At 37.1% G+C, this 14,814-nt stretch overlaps 1 protein-coding gene across 2 annotated transcripts in view; it reads left to right on the top strand.

The window, feature by feature from the left end:
• LOC145992000 (sulfotransferase 1 family member D1-like) overlaps nucleotides 1–13,515 on the top strand; it is a 513,969-nt gene extending 500,454 nt beyond the window's left edge. For both annotated transcript variants that reach the window (XM_083128006.1, XM_083128005.1), the window contains exons 6-8: nucleotides 3,277–3,371; nucleotides 10,781–10,961; nucleotides 13,214–13,515. In XM_083128006.1, coding sequence (XP_082984132.1) covers nucleotides 3,277–3,371; nucleotides 10,781–10,961; nucleotides 13,214–13,320 — 383 coding nt within the window. In that variant the 3' untranslated portion in view covers nucleotides 13,321–13,515. The remainder of the gene's footprint in view (nucleotides 1–3,276; nucleotides 3,372–10,780; nucleotides 10,962–13,213) is intronic.
• The last annotated feature ends 1,299 nt before the right edge of the window (nucleotides 13,516–14,814 follow it).

Raw genomic sequence — 14,814 nt, 5'->3', positions numbered from 1 at the left:
TGCTTTCTGTTTCCCTTCTTAAATATGGGAACAATTAGTCCCTTTATAGAATCTCTTGACACTTCTCTCTCTTGCCACACTGTTTTGAACACTCTGTACATCTACTGCACACCAATCACTTCTGCTCCTAGTATCATTTCCACTGGCACTTCATCTACTCCAGGTGCTCTACCTCTCCTCATTCTCTTCACTGCTTCCTCCACTTCTTTTCATGTGAGATTCATTTTTCCTTCCTGTTTTCTTTTTTCTTCATTTCTTCACGTCCATTTCCTTATTTCACATTCAGCAATTTCTCGAGATTAATTCTCCACATTCTCATTATTTCTTCATACTCTTCTACCATGTTTCCACTTCCATCCCTTAGCTTACAGCTGTCTCCTCTTTCTCTTCTCCTCTCTCTCTCACTAATCCATACAATACTTTCTTGTTCCCATATACATTTTCTTCTCCCACTTTGGCCCATTCTTCCATCCACTTTCTTCATTCCTCCTTCACAACTCTCCTTGCCTCTTTCTTCTTTTCCACGTACTTTTCTCATGCATTTTATGATTTATATTTAAACCATTTTCTAAATGCATGATTTTTGTTTTTCACTGCCTCTTTAGTTCTTTCATTCCACCATGCTGTCATTTTCTTCCTTCTTGTCTTACTTTTCCTTCCACATACCTTTTCGGCTGCCTCTACTAATTCTGTTTTAAGTCTTGTCCATTCTTTTTCTATTCCTTTGGGTACATCTCTTGCCACTTTAGTTGCCAATATTTCTTGATATTTCTATTTTATCATTTATCCTTCAATTTCCACACTCTTATCCTTCTCTCTTGTTCCTCCCTTCTATCTTTTATTTAAAATCTCCTCACATCTCTTACTAGTAGCCTGTGGTCACTGTCTAAGTTCTCACTGGGTATTACTTTAATGTTGTCCATTATCTTCTATACTTCCTTGTTTTCCAATATAAAATCTATTACAGACTTTTGTTCAATATGCCAACTGTATCTTTTAATTTTTTGGCTGTCATATTTCTTCTTGAACCAGCTATTACCTACTAACAGTCTGTTTCTCTTACAAAAGTCCAGTAGCTTCCTTCCCTCCTCATTCCTCTGTCTCCATCCATCTGGTCCAAGTTCTTCTGTATACACTTTCCTGTCTCTTCCCACTTGTGCATTAGAATCACACATCACAAGTTGCCATTTTTTTTCTTAATGTTCTTCCAAGTTTTCTTCAAATTCTTCTTTCTCCCCCTTGTACATCCTGTTTGTGGGGCCTACACTTGAATTATTTCTATTACTTTTTTCTCCTACATTGATTTTTAGTTTTACTATTCTGTCATTTACCCTCTCTACTTTCTCACTTATTCCACTTCTGACTACAAATCCAATCCCACTTCTCCCGTTCTCTTCAGTACCTGCCCAGTACTGTTTATAGTCTTTCCTCAATTTCATTTCTCCTCTTCCTTTCCATTTCGTTTCGCTCATTCCAAAATTGTCGAGTCCTGTTCTCTCCATTAGATCCACAATTTCTTGTCCTTCCTGTCAGTGTTCCAATATACATTGTCACTATTTTTAGCCCACATCGTCCCCAGTTTTCAGTTCGGTTTGCTTCTTTCTCAATTATTTTGTTTTCGGCTGTCGGCTAATCGGGCCTTTCACAGCTTACACCTGGGTGGTGGGTCTGCCACCTGTGGGTTCTCATGAACACCCTTGTTTTTCTGTTGGGGTTCCAACTCCCTTAGCCTTTCTGGATGCCTCCAGGCTCACAAGGCAGTGGAGGCAAACACTTTTATGGTGGTGTTTATTCGCCATGACACAAGGCTGTCAATGGGTATCTGTGGTATTTGCTGAGTATGTCCATGCCACTGGAAACCCTCCAAACCCTGACAGCCTTGCTGCCTCAGTTCGGGACTGCTTATTTCGATTTCCTCTTATTCGCATCTTCCCCTCATATCTGAGAGAGGTTTCACTATCTGCCACCTGTGACCCATCCAGTAGCTGATGCTCGCACTAGAAATACAGCATGTATCTCATCCAATATTATAAGGGCTGTCCAAGAAGAAACCAAACTTTTTCGAAATTACTTTACTTGCTTTTTGTACATCTTAAACAGATTACCATTTTAAAGTAGTTCCCTCCATTGATAATATTCTGCTCCCATCATGTCTTCTACTGTTGGAATGTGTTCTCGTAAGCTTTTTGTGAAATAGCCTGCAGGTCCCAGAGTAAAGTTTCTTTACTCTCTTCTGTTGTATGAAAATGCCATCATTTCAGGGTGAATTTTATCTTCCGAAACAGACAAAAGTCTGAAGATGTCAAATCAGGAGGCAGGCCTGTGTGACATTTGTTTTTCAGTCATCAGAAAAATCGCTCCATGCAAGGAACATTGGCTCACTTGAACACTTGAAGCCTGAAAACAAAATAGTTAGTAGGCTTAGACATTGAAGAAAGGACTGTTGTACCCTGAAGATTAGTTTTATTTAAATAATAATACAAATCTCCTTTTCTAGTGTCACATATGTCAATTAATAATACATTGATAAATTCCACAACACACATTTTTATTTCCTTGAATATTTTTCCACTGCCCAGTACTATCATCAGAAACTGAATAAAATTATAATTATGTTAAATAGTTACCAAGATCAGAAAGACTAGAAACAAAATGACACATGCATTAATTATTAACTTTCAGAAGAAATAAAACGAATAAAAAATATTATGCATATTGTTAAAGTAAGGCATGATTTTATTGTTTGTGAGCATTGTAGTTAAATCTACTTTTATTTGTATGAATGCAATAAATATTTTTTTAATTTCCTTTTGTGTGAAATTTTGCTATTTAGAATATTGATATAATGAGATTTGCTACTTTTAGAATATCAGACACTGTCTATTTTGTAAGAAGAATTTTGATTTTTTTAATACTACTTCAAATATGAAAGGAATATATAAATTATTCAAGTCAAATGACAATTATACGTATAAGAGCTTATGGTGCAGTAGGGATTTATAGTAACTCCTAGTTTTCATTAACTCAGCAAAAAATATGTATTCTTTAGAGTTATCTATGGTTTGAAACTAATGATCTTGATTTCTTGCCATAGTTCATCAACTAAACTTGAAGCCAATCCAAGGCCTCACTATAATTTTTCAGCTTAGATCTCTGCGTATTGATCCGTCCTATTCCTATAAACTATAAATTGCATTATACATAAGTGAAGAGAGAACTAATACAATTGAAATTGCTATTAGATTTTCTTTTTACCAATCCTTCAATCTTTTCCAGCTATTTGGTCACCGTATTGGCAGCATATTATTGAAGGTTGGGAGAAAAGGCACCATCCTAATGTTCTTTTCCTTTTCTATGAAGATATGAAAAAGGTAAATATATATCTGAATTGGTGAAGCTGACATCATGCCAGAAAGGTAGATAAATAAAAATGGAACACTTCCCATACAAAATGAAAATTTCTATATTTCATGACCTGACCATAAGTTAATTGCAGAAAAAAAAGATTTACTGCAATGTAGTCACCCTACAGTTAGTTCATTCCCAATATGTCAATAACACCAATCCACCCAAACACAACACCTCCATCCTTAACCTCTCCAACAACAAGGTCACCCATTTTTGATATTGTAATCCTCTTCAAAGTTATCTATGTTTCTCCTACTACTACTACCAACAGTTTCTACTTGCTACTTGACATTCAGTTATTTGTTCCAGAGATTGAGATAAATCCATTATTGGACCAAGAATCCTTCATCTTCCCATGATCTGGCTACACTGTAGTGCAATATAATATTTTCCTCTCCAAAGAACATGTGGCCAAGCTCTGATACATAGAAACTTTCACTTTGTGTGGTGTTAACTATTTCCTTACATCCTCTCCCCCTACATACATACATATACTGATATACAATATATTTCTATCCATTTAAAATTAAAAAATCTTAACTGAGAATGAATATTGGGGGTATTGGAAGACTAAAAGCTACCTCCCCCCCCTCCATTCACTTGAGGTACTTTTGTTCTTTGACGTTTGACCCCTTTATGGTCTGAATAGATAGAAATAAGATAGGGTGTAAGGCAGGGTGCCATTTGCAACCACGCTATTTAATATTTAATTAGAAGATATTATTTATTAGTGATAGTTAAAGAACAAAGAAGTTTTTTAAAGATAGTGTATAAGGTTTGTGTATGGCATGTTAGCATAGGAAATACAGGAGTTGGTGGAAATTAAAGAAAATAGGATGGAAGTATCAAATGAAAATACAGTTCAGACTGCTTTAGATGTAATTCAATTTTTGCATAATTCTGTTTTATATGTAAATTATAAATATACTTATATATAATTTAAAAACGTGTTAATTAAACCTTATTTGTATGTATGTAATTCACAGTTATACATACTAATTTTCATTAAATTCAGTTGATTTGTAAGTAACCAAACTGCAACAATGTAACAGAAGTATACATTTCTTGTTGTTACAAAAAAACAAGTTTCAAGTATGAAACAGGATAGTCAGGCATGATGGCCGTCAGTCTCGAGTTGTGAGAAAGATAAATGTGGCAAGATGGTGGCACAGAAAAGGCAAGGAGAGGCTGCATGAAATCAGAGGTGAATGACTTGCCGCAGTTGTTCAGAAGATGGGACGCATTTTATTTTCTATATAATTGTGATATGAAAGTTTACATGTTAAAAAGAGGCCGATATCTGAAGTTTGCTGTGTTTCATAATAAAAACAGAATAGCGGTTCCTTTAGTGAATGTTTTCAGTTGCTACTGGTCTACCATGAAGAACAGAAAGAAGAAAAGTTACGCACTTGACCAGAAAGTAAAGTTTATATGGGAAGTGCATCTGGGACGAAGATTGTCATATGTCATCATAATCATCATCATCCTTTGCCATTTCCTTCCTCTGGCTGGGTCAGCATAGAAGTCAAGCTTCTCCATGTTTTCCTGGTCTTCCAAAAAAATCCTCTCTTTCCACAGTGGTCTAATCTTGTCCTCTTCTCCTAACACTTTCTGCTATCCACTCTTTCCACCGATATATTGGTTCTTCCCTTGGTCTTATTCCCATTCCTTGTAAGCTCTTACTGGTAGTCTTTCTGCACACATCCTCATGTGTCCAAACCATCTTATCTGTGCCTGATCTATCTTGTCCTGAAGCTTCACCTCCCCACTGTATGTTGCATCTCCTCATTCCTTATTCTATCCCTTCTAGTCTTCCACAATATACTCCTCCTGGGCCTCTCAATGGCACAGTGGTAGCGTTGTTGCATCGTAATGAAGGGGTCCTGGGTTCAATTCCCGGCAGATACACATAGTGGTATGGATCCTAATTTAAACTGTTGGTCCAGTCCCGATTAGCCTTCCTGTGCATAAAGTGGAAATAAAACAACTACTCAAACAATCAATCAAACCAATATACTCCTTAAAAATTTTATCTGCTCTGCCTGCATCTTTCCTTTGTCTCTCTCTGTCATTGTCCAAGTCTCTGCTCCATACATAATTATTGGCACATAGTATGCATATTACCTTCTTGCATTTCATATTAATCTTCGAACACTTTGATATAGTCCACCACCCATTTGTCCTCTCTGTTTACTTCCTCATCTATACTTCCACTTATCTCAATTATGTTTCCCAGATATTTGAAGCTCTCCACCACCCTCAACTCCTCCATGTCCATCTTTATTCTTGGTTCATTTCTGGCTCTGTTTCTTGTTGTTATTAGCACCTCCCTCTTTTTTGAACTGAATTTCATTCCTGTCTTCTGATTTCCTCATTCCAACTATCAAGGTGTCTCTGAACTTCTTCTTCCCTGTTTCCCCATATTACTAAGTCATCAGCAAACAACAGGGCCTTCATCCCCTCCTCTCCTATCTTCTTTCTCACCTCTTCGTTATTTGCATCCATTGTAATTATCAAGAACAGTGTGGAAAGAACACTTTCCTGATTTAGTCTATTACTTCTAACAAACCACTCTGCTCTTCCCATTGGTGTCTTCACACAGCTCTGGTTGGCCTTGCATGTGCTCTGCATTCTACACACTATCCCTTCCTCGACCCCTTTCTCTCTTAGAGCCTTCCAAATCTTTGTTCTGTCCATGCTATCAGATGCCTTTCCTATATCTAGGAATGCCATAATCAAATCATTTCCATACTCATAGTGCCTTTCCTGTAATTGCCTTGTGGTGAATATCAGACCTCCTGTTGATCTGCCTCTTCTAAATCTATACTGTACCTCTCTCATGTTCAGCTCTGTCCCTCCCTTATTTTTTTCTCTACTATTTTCTCATACACCTTTGCTGAGTGGCATATTAGTGTTATTCCTCTATACTTTTTACATTCCTTTCTGTTCCCTTCTTAAATATGGGAACTATTAGTCCCTTTGTAAAATCTCTTAGCACTTCTCTTTCTTGCGCCACTGTTTTCTACACTTTGTACAGCCACTGCACACCAATCACTCCCGCTCCTAGTATCATTTCCACGGGCACTTCATCTACTACAGGTGCTCTACCTCACTTCATTCTCCACTTCTTTCCATGTGAAATTCATTTTATCCTTCCTGTTTTTTTCCTTCACTTCTTCATGCTCATTTCCTTATTTCACATTCAGCAATTTCTCCACATTATCATTATTTCTTCATACTCTTCTACAACATTTCCCCTTTCATCCCTTAGCTTACAGCTGTCTCCTCTTTCTCTTCTTCTTTCTCTCACTAATCCATACAATACTTTCTTCTTCTCATCTACATCTACTTCTGGCATTTTTGCCCATTTCTTCCATCCACTATCTTCTTTCCTCTTTTACTACTGTTATTGCCTCTTTCTTCTTTTCCACATGCTCTTTTCGTGCATTTTGTGATTTGAAATTTAAACAGTTTTTTTCTAAATGCATCATTTTTGTTTTTCACTGCCTCTCTAGTTCTTTCATTCCACCATGGTATTTCTTTCTCCTTTCTTTTCTTACTTTTCCTTCCACATATCTATTCAGCTGTTCTACTAATTCTGTTTTAAATCTTATCCATTCTGTTTCTACTCCTTTGGGTACATCTCTTGGCACTTTAGTTGCCAATATTTCTTGATATTTCTATTTTATCATCTTATCCTTCAATTTTCACAGACTTATCCTTCTCTCTTGTTCCTCCCTTCTATCTTTTATTTAAAATCTCCTCATATCTCTTACTAGTAGCCTGTGGTCACTGTCTAAGTTCTCACTGGGTATTACTTTAATGTCTTCTATACTTCCTTGTTTCCCAATATATAATCTATTACAGACTTTTGTTCATTTTTCCAACTGTATCTTGTAATATTTTGGCTATCATATTTCTTCTTAAACCAGCTGTTACCTACTAACAGTCTGTTTCTCTTACAAACGTCCAGTAGCTTCCTTCCCTTCTCATTCTTCTGTCTCCATCCATCTGGTCCAAGAATTTCCATATTCCCTTTCCTGTCTCTTCCCACTTGTGCATTAAAATCACCCATCTCAAGTTACCATTCCTTTCCTACATGTTCTTCCAAGTCTTCTTCGAATTCTTATTTCTCCTCCCTTTTACATCCTGTTTGTGGGGCCTACACTTGAATTATTTCTATTACTTTTCCTCTTACATTCATTTTTAGTTTTATTATTCTGTCATTTACCCTCTCTACTTCCTCACATATTCCACTTCTGACTACAAATCCAACCCCACTTCTCATGCCCTTCTTCTCCACACAAGGCTGTAGATGGGTACCTGTGGTATTTGCTGAGTATATTCATGCCACTGAACAGCCTCCACACCATGATAGCCCTGCCTCCTCTATCCAGTACTGCTTATTTGGGTTTCCTCTCTTATTCACAGCTTCCCCTCAAACGTTAGGGAGTTTTCACTATCTGCCACCTGTGGCCCATCCAGTAGCCGAGGCTCACACTGGAGCTGAAGCTCACACTGGAAGCTGAGGCTCACACTGGAAACTGAGGCTCACACTGGAGCTGAGGCTCACACTGGAGCTGAGGCTTGGACTGGAAACTGAGGCTTGGACTGGAAGCTTAGGCTCGCACTGAAGCTGATGCTCGCACTGATCTACATAGAAATTAAGAATCAGACTTTTAGATTTGTTAATTTACCATTTAATGACAGAAATAACCTGCATTACATATATTTTGTTCCTCAGAATAGATACAAATTCAGTATTTTGATAATGATGTAACATGGTATCTAAATCTGATTTGTAAGTAATTCTGTTATACGTACTATTTTCTTTTCATCTTGACATATGTATAACTCAGATTCAACTGCATATGCAAAAAATAGAAACATGCTGAATCCAGAAGATGAAGTATTATCAGGATAAATGTATTAAAAATAGATCATGCAGAACATTGTTAATATTTGAGAAGTACAAGGTTTGATGGTTGGAAATGTGAGAATGACACTTATGACACTACTAAAAGTAGAGTAACCAATGGAAAATTAGTACTTATTAGAAATTAAAATATAGGTTTGTGGAGCGTTTGGTGTGGAGTGTGGTTGTATGGATCGAAGACATGGACAATGCAAAAAGGAAAGAAAGAGATGTAGGGTCTGATTAGAAGCATTTTGGATGTGTATTTGGTGGTTATGAACTGAAATTTTAAATTGTGAAATGAACAAGTATTCAAGGGCAGCACTTCTGATTGTGGTAGCACTACTAAAGAAAATTCCGCACTGGCAAAACAGCAAAAGAAAAAAATCAGGTAAACCAGGAGTTGTTCAATTGATAGTGTAATTGCATGGTATACAAGAAAGCTGGGTTCAAGTCATGGTCAATCCTACATTTTTCACTTAACTTGCAATAAAGTACCGGGTAGCCAGAATTAAAGTTACCCAACTTAGAGCCCTCTGTAGCCTGTTTGAGACATCGTAGAACTCTGACATTTGGTGAATCCACTATGCAGACCATGGAGAAGAGGATGGTGATAAAAAATAAAATAATAATTCAATTTTCCACCACCAGGTTGAAATGTGGCGCTGTGCTTCCATGATGGGTTGTAATAATGACGTAAACTGCTCCAATTGGTTATGGATTTGCCTTTACTTGCATAGGCGCCGACTCCATGGGGCTTGAGGGGGCTCGAGCCCCCCCCCCCAATGTTATCAATGTGGGGCGGAGCCCCCCAAATAATTTTGCTTAAGATAATCTAATGTATTATTTTGCTTCTCTTGTAAAGTTTACTCTGAATTGTGCCACATGAACTTAACTTTAAATACACATTTGAAATGTTCTAGACCATCAATTTGGGGGACTGAGACCGCTAAACCATCAACTTTGGGGGCTATGACCAGAGACAGCAAAACACATGACTTATTACTATATACTAAGTATATAATTATGAGTATTGTTAACATTTTTACTAAAATGAGTTTCAAAAGAAGATGTGCATGAACTAGGAGAGTGGATGCGACGTTCGGGCTACAAATGGCTCTCACATGAAATTCAGAATGAGATCATTGATATATTAGGGAGATCTGTTTTGCGGTCCGTGGTAGCAGATATTAAAAGTCGGGAATATTTTGCTATTATGGTTGACGAAACTTGTGACATAGCTATCCTTGAACAATTGACATTTTGCATTCGAACTGTAAATGAAAATTTTAATATTTTTGAGGAATTCATGGGCTTTTACGAGATTCCGCACAATGAGGCCAAAACTTAAAAAAGGGAGGGAGTGAGTCATTCATTAATTTATTTCAGTGATCAGAGCCCCCCCCCCAATAATTTTGACAAGTCGGCACCCCTGTTTACTTGCAATCTTGCAATAAACAAGAGATTATTTTCTTGCAACTTCCAGCCACTAACAAATGTCTTTCTAATTAATAGCTCAGCTAAATCACTTAACGTGAGTGCTGAACAAAAGTTCGGAAGTGATCACCATGCCATTAAATAAGAAAGAACGTGCATTGCTAATGAAGTTGTTTTATCAGAACGGTAGTAATAGTGAAGCTGCACTGCGAGGTTATCGTCATGCGAAAGGACTTCGAAAGGGGTCCATGATGACGCATGGATTAAGAAAAATGAAGAAGAAATTTGAAGAGACTGGAGATCTGGGTGTTGCAGCAGGAATGGGCCGTCGGCCGATTGCAGAAGAAGTTGTCACCGAAGTGGCTGTTGCAGTGGCGGATACAGCCTCTTGTTCCCGATATTCTGCGACTAGTGCACAAGCTTATGTCATTATTACAACCCATCATGCAAATACAGTGCCACATTTCAACCTGGTGGTGTAAAATTGAACTTTTTTATCGCCATCCTCTTCCCCATGGTCTGCATAGTGGATTCACCAAATTTCAGAGTTCTACGATGTCTCAAACAGGCTACAGAGGGCTCTGAGTTGGGTAACTTTAATTCTGGCCACTCGGTACATCCCTTGTGTGTGCAAATTATAATGGATAGGGCATGCTTTCAGAGAGAAAGAAAGAGATGGATGGAAATGGGGAAAGAATGTTATGAATGGCAGTGGAGGGATATGTGGATAGAAGGGAAAGACATTTTTGGATGGCTTCTTGAAGTGATATAGAATAATAAAGATCGAAACAATTAAAGAGGCTGGAGTACAATTAGGATGAACTTCATTAGTTTCTTGAACATAATACATGGCGGTGATGAAGGGTGAATAAACTGCAAATATATATATGTATCTATAGGTCTCTTCTTCTAAATTTTGTTGAATAACATGCTATGAAAATGCACTTGAACAGTATCTAACAAATGGATAATTATTATATGCACACTGTTCTTGTTTTTAATTATCAAATTCTGGTGCAGGATTTACCTTCTGCAATCAAGCAAGTGGTTAAGCTTTTGAATAAGAGCTGCACTGAGGAAGAAGTGAAAAAACTGGCTGAACACTTGGACATAAAAAACTTCAAGAGAAACCCAGCTGCTAGGATAGGGGAACATCTTAATGGACTGGAGAAAGAAGGAGAACAACCATTCGTTCGAAAAGGTGACTAATTATGACCTTTGCAAGTACTTTTAAATATTGAAAACAAGGAAAATATTATATTGATGCACAAAGAACACATTAGTAGGTAAGTCTTCATCCTTCCTTGTGTCTTTGAGTAGACTCACAAAACATTGACACTCAATGATCCAATAAGAAAGTAAAGAATGTCCTTAACCGAATGTCATACCCACACATATATCGAAGGGGACAAGGCTGGAAAAATTCCGACCTTAGATTACCAATCCTGGGAGTTGAACCAGGGTCTCCTGCATGGCAGTCCGACTGGTTTGCATAGAGAATTCATATTAATTTTGCAAAGTTTGAATGTAAGGTTAATTTGTCCACCTGATGACATAATAGTTGTAATGGTACTGAGCCATATGCATTTTCATATCAGTGATTAAAGTGCAGAAGAACTTCGAAAGTCTGTTTTTTACAGTTCATTCAAAAAGCTTTTCATACATTAATATGATCACTATCTGTCAATAGAAAGTTGCGACATTCAAAGGCTAACCTGGTTTGAGGATGGGAATGACTGACTACCTGTTGTTTCCATTCCATTGGAATATTTTCAGTGATTAAGATAGTATTATACATATTTATTAGCATATCTAGAACAATATCTGGTAAATGTTGGATCACTTTATAGGGGATTTCATCAATTTTAATCACAGTCTCTGAAAGTGTGTTTAATTAGTAAAATTCTTAGTTCATCTCTTGTGCAGGGACGGCACGAAGGAGTGCTTGCACACCACTTAATTTTCTTCCGCACCCTCTTCAGCACCTCTTTCTTTCAAAACTTATGTTCAACTGAAAACAATAACTAATACTATATCATATTATATCATACCATCATGTAGATCGCTGAATGTTAGGTATTGAAGTGAGACCACTGTATTTACATACAACAGGCAAGCATTGATCCTACTCTGAAAGAGAAGCCACATTTACTTTCCTCTACTGGAGTCAGTCTCTATAAAGATCAGCAGCAGTTTTCTTACTTTCATCAACATTTGCTGTAGCATTGGCTGACAAAAGTAAGAAAACCACCGGTGATCTTTATAGAGACTGCCACAAGTACAGTAAAGTAAATGTGGCTTCTATTTCAGTGTTTCTTCAAGTAGTCTGGTTGTTGTTTTTGATAATTGCCTGTAGCTCAGTGTGAGTTGTTTCATGCTTTATTTTCCATTGTTAATAAACAGTTTTATTTTCCGCCTACTTCTTCTTCCTCCATTCTTATATTAAGGCAACACTATTAGAGTGAAAAATATGACTCCTCCCCTGGAAAAAATACTCCCTACATCCTTGCATGTCATTGGCCTCCATTGACCAAGCTTTCCTTTCAAATTTACAAACATGTCGTTGTGATGAAATCAATCAAAAATGAAGCACGTCACTAGTATTCTCCAGTTTCATTGGCACACTATCATAGATGCCTACTAAAATTTGATTGGTATTTAATGTAGTGGCTATAGGTTGAATCCGTGTTTCATGTATTCTTTCTTGTTACCATTACACTCCCTAAATTTCATTCTGCACCCTCTCAGCACTGCTAGATTATTAATCCTGGTGTGGCTGCTGCTCTTGTGGTCAGAATATTTTTTTTCTTTCTTTTCTTTTCTTTTTTTTTCTATCTTAGGCCTCCCCGATGGCGCAGTGGTTATGTCGTTGCCTTGTAATCAAGGGGTCCCAGGTTCGATACCCGGTGGAGGCACATAGTGGTTCGGATCCCTCTTTAAACTGTAGGTCCAGTCCCAATTAGCCTTACTGTGCATAAAGTGGACTTTAAACACCAACTCTTTGTTTTCTTTGGTGACTTGTATGAAGATTAATTGATGTAAATTGTGACATAAATGTGAATTCGATGTGATTTGAAGGTGCTGATATCAGTAAAATAAAATTTGTTTGCCATTCAGTGCTTGTTTGGCTTTGAGTATGCAATAAATTACTTTTGTCAAATTACACTGCATTTTCTTGACATCCAACATTCACAGATGGAATTTTGTTCAGGGACAAGGCCAATTTTTTACAGAATGTTAGGTACTGATCTGACAGCAATCCTCACTGGATAGAACCATCCAAAGTCGTTACTGATACTAAGGTTATGGTGTGGTGTAGAGGTTTACTGTATACAGGGTGAGTCAAAAGTCACACAATGCCCTTTTATTTCAGAAACAGAATAGAAAATGAAATATCTTTCAATTTTTAACTGAAAGTCTGGCCGAATCTTAAATAATTTGTCTTATTTTTAGGTCAAGTAGGAAGTTGGAAGGAGGAATTTAGTCCTGAACTGCTAGAACGAGCAAACAAATGGATTGAGGATAATCTGAAACACACTGATCTCAGGTTTCCATTATGAAGTTAAGTGAATGCTGGAGTTCGGATTTGACACAATGCAAGTCCAATGGAAGTCAGGAGAAGGTGCATTGGAGGTCAACTCCATTTCTTTTGTCAGTTATGGAATATGCAACATGGGTCAATTAGAACATTTCTTTTTTACATAAAGTTGAATTTCGAGCATCTTTATGATATATTAAATGTAGAGTCAAGAGTATAAATGATAAATGTTTTAATAATTTTGTCAACTATTACATGAGATGTTTAAGAAAATAAAAGTATTCTTATTACAAATATATTTATTTATCTTATCTAAAATAAAGTCTCATGAGGTCAAAAAGAAAAAGCTTCATGCAACATCTATATGATTGCCACCCAGATCTCATCTGGGCATGCCACTGTAAAAATGTATCAATAACTAACTTTCCTATTGTAGATATACAGAGAAAGTACCTAGGTACATGCATGTACAGAAACGGACACTTCTCAGTTGTAATGACCCAGTGGCATTGTAGCTACCACAACCCCTGCAATGCATGGCAGGGGGCAAGGTGTAGGGGTCTTGCAATGTTCTCTGGCTCCTGAAATTTTGTATAATCTCAGTAAATAAGCAACTTCATAAAGGCACTATAAGGAAGAGCACAAAAATAGCCAGTACACATCAACTAGTTATTTATTTTCTTTGTCACTTTCAAAACTATCTATTTGATTTGTTTTTTATTCTACGTGTATTGTATTTTTCATATTTTGTGTCGCTTTTCTGTTACTCTTGGTTAATCGCAATATCATGATGATGATGAATGGCAATTCAATAACATTTATGAAGGAAAGCTCACAAATCCCCGGAAACTGCCTCCAAGGAAGATAGTCCATTTCAATGAACATTCCAAATAATAAGTCAAACTTCTTATACTGTCAAGAAGGTCTTTCTATTTCATAGGAAGTTAATGAACAAAGCATAGTAGTATGAATTATTTTTGTCATGCCCAAGTTAATTGTTTCTTATGTAAAAAATGTATCCATTTAAAATGTCCTCCTCCGTGGCCATGCGGTCTAATGACCTGTCCACATGCTCCATCTTAAACTATGTCTTGCTTGCGCATGCACGAACTGTGCATGCAAGACATAGTGTGTGGGCTGGAAGACTGTGCAAATTTTAGAACTGCGCACATGCGGAAATTGTCAACCAAAAACTGAGCCCAAGAGCATAGATGTCTGCGGAAATCTCAACCACTGTGCAAGATAGTCTGTTCATGTGGATGCTCCCCTCACACTTTTGTGCACCTGTTGCTCAGTTTCTCTTCTAGCCTAGTACTGGAACACTATTAATGGAGGTCGAGAATTTTTTTTTCTCTCTTTTCCTGATAAATTCATTCTTCACGATGATGACCGATCTTAGCCAGTGTTCACATGCATTTTTTGCAAAGTTCATTGAACTCTAGAAGAAATTTCTGTGTTTGTAGCGAGTAAAATCAAAGAACTACAGTGACCAGGACAAGAAGAATCAGGTCTATGA

Source organism: Lepisma saccharinum, chromosome 9, assembly GCF_977018435.1.
Source record: "Lepisma saccharinum chromosome 9, izLepSacc3.1, whole genome shotgun sequence".
Classification (NCBI taxonomy): Eukaryota; Metazoa; Arthropoda; class Insecta; order Zygentoma; family Lepismatidae; genus Lepisma; species Lepisma saccharinum.
This window is presented reverse-complemented; position numbering and strand designations above follow the sequence as displayed.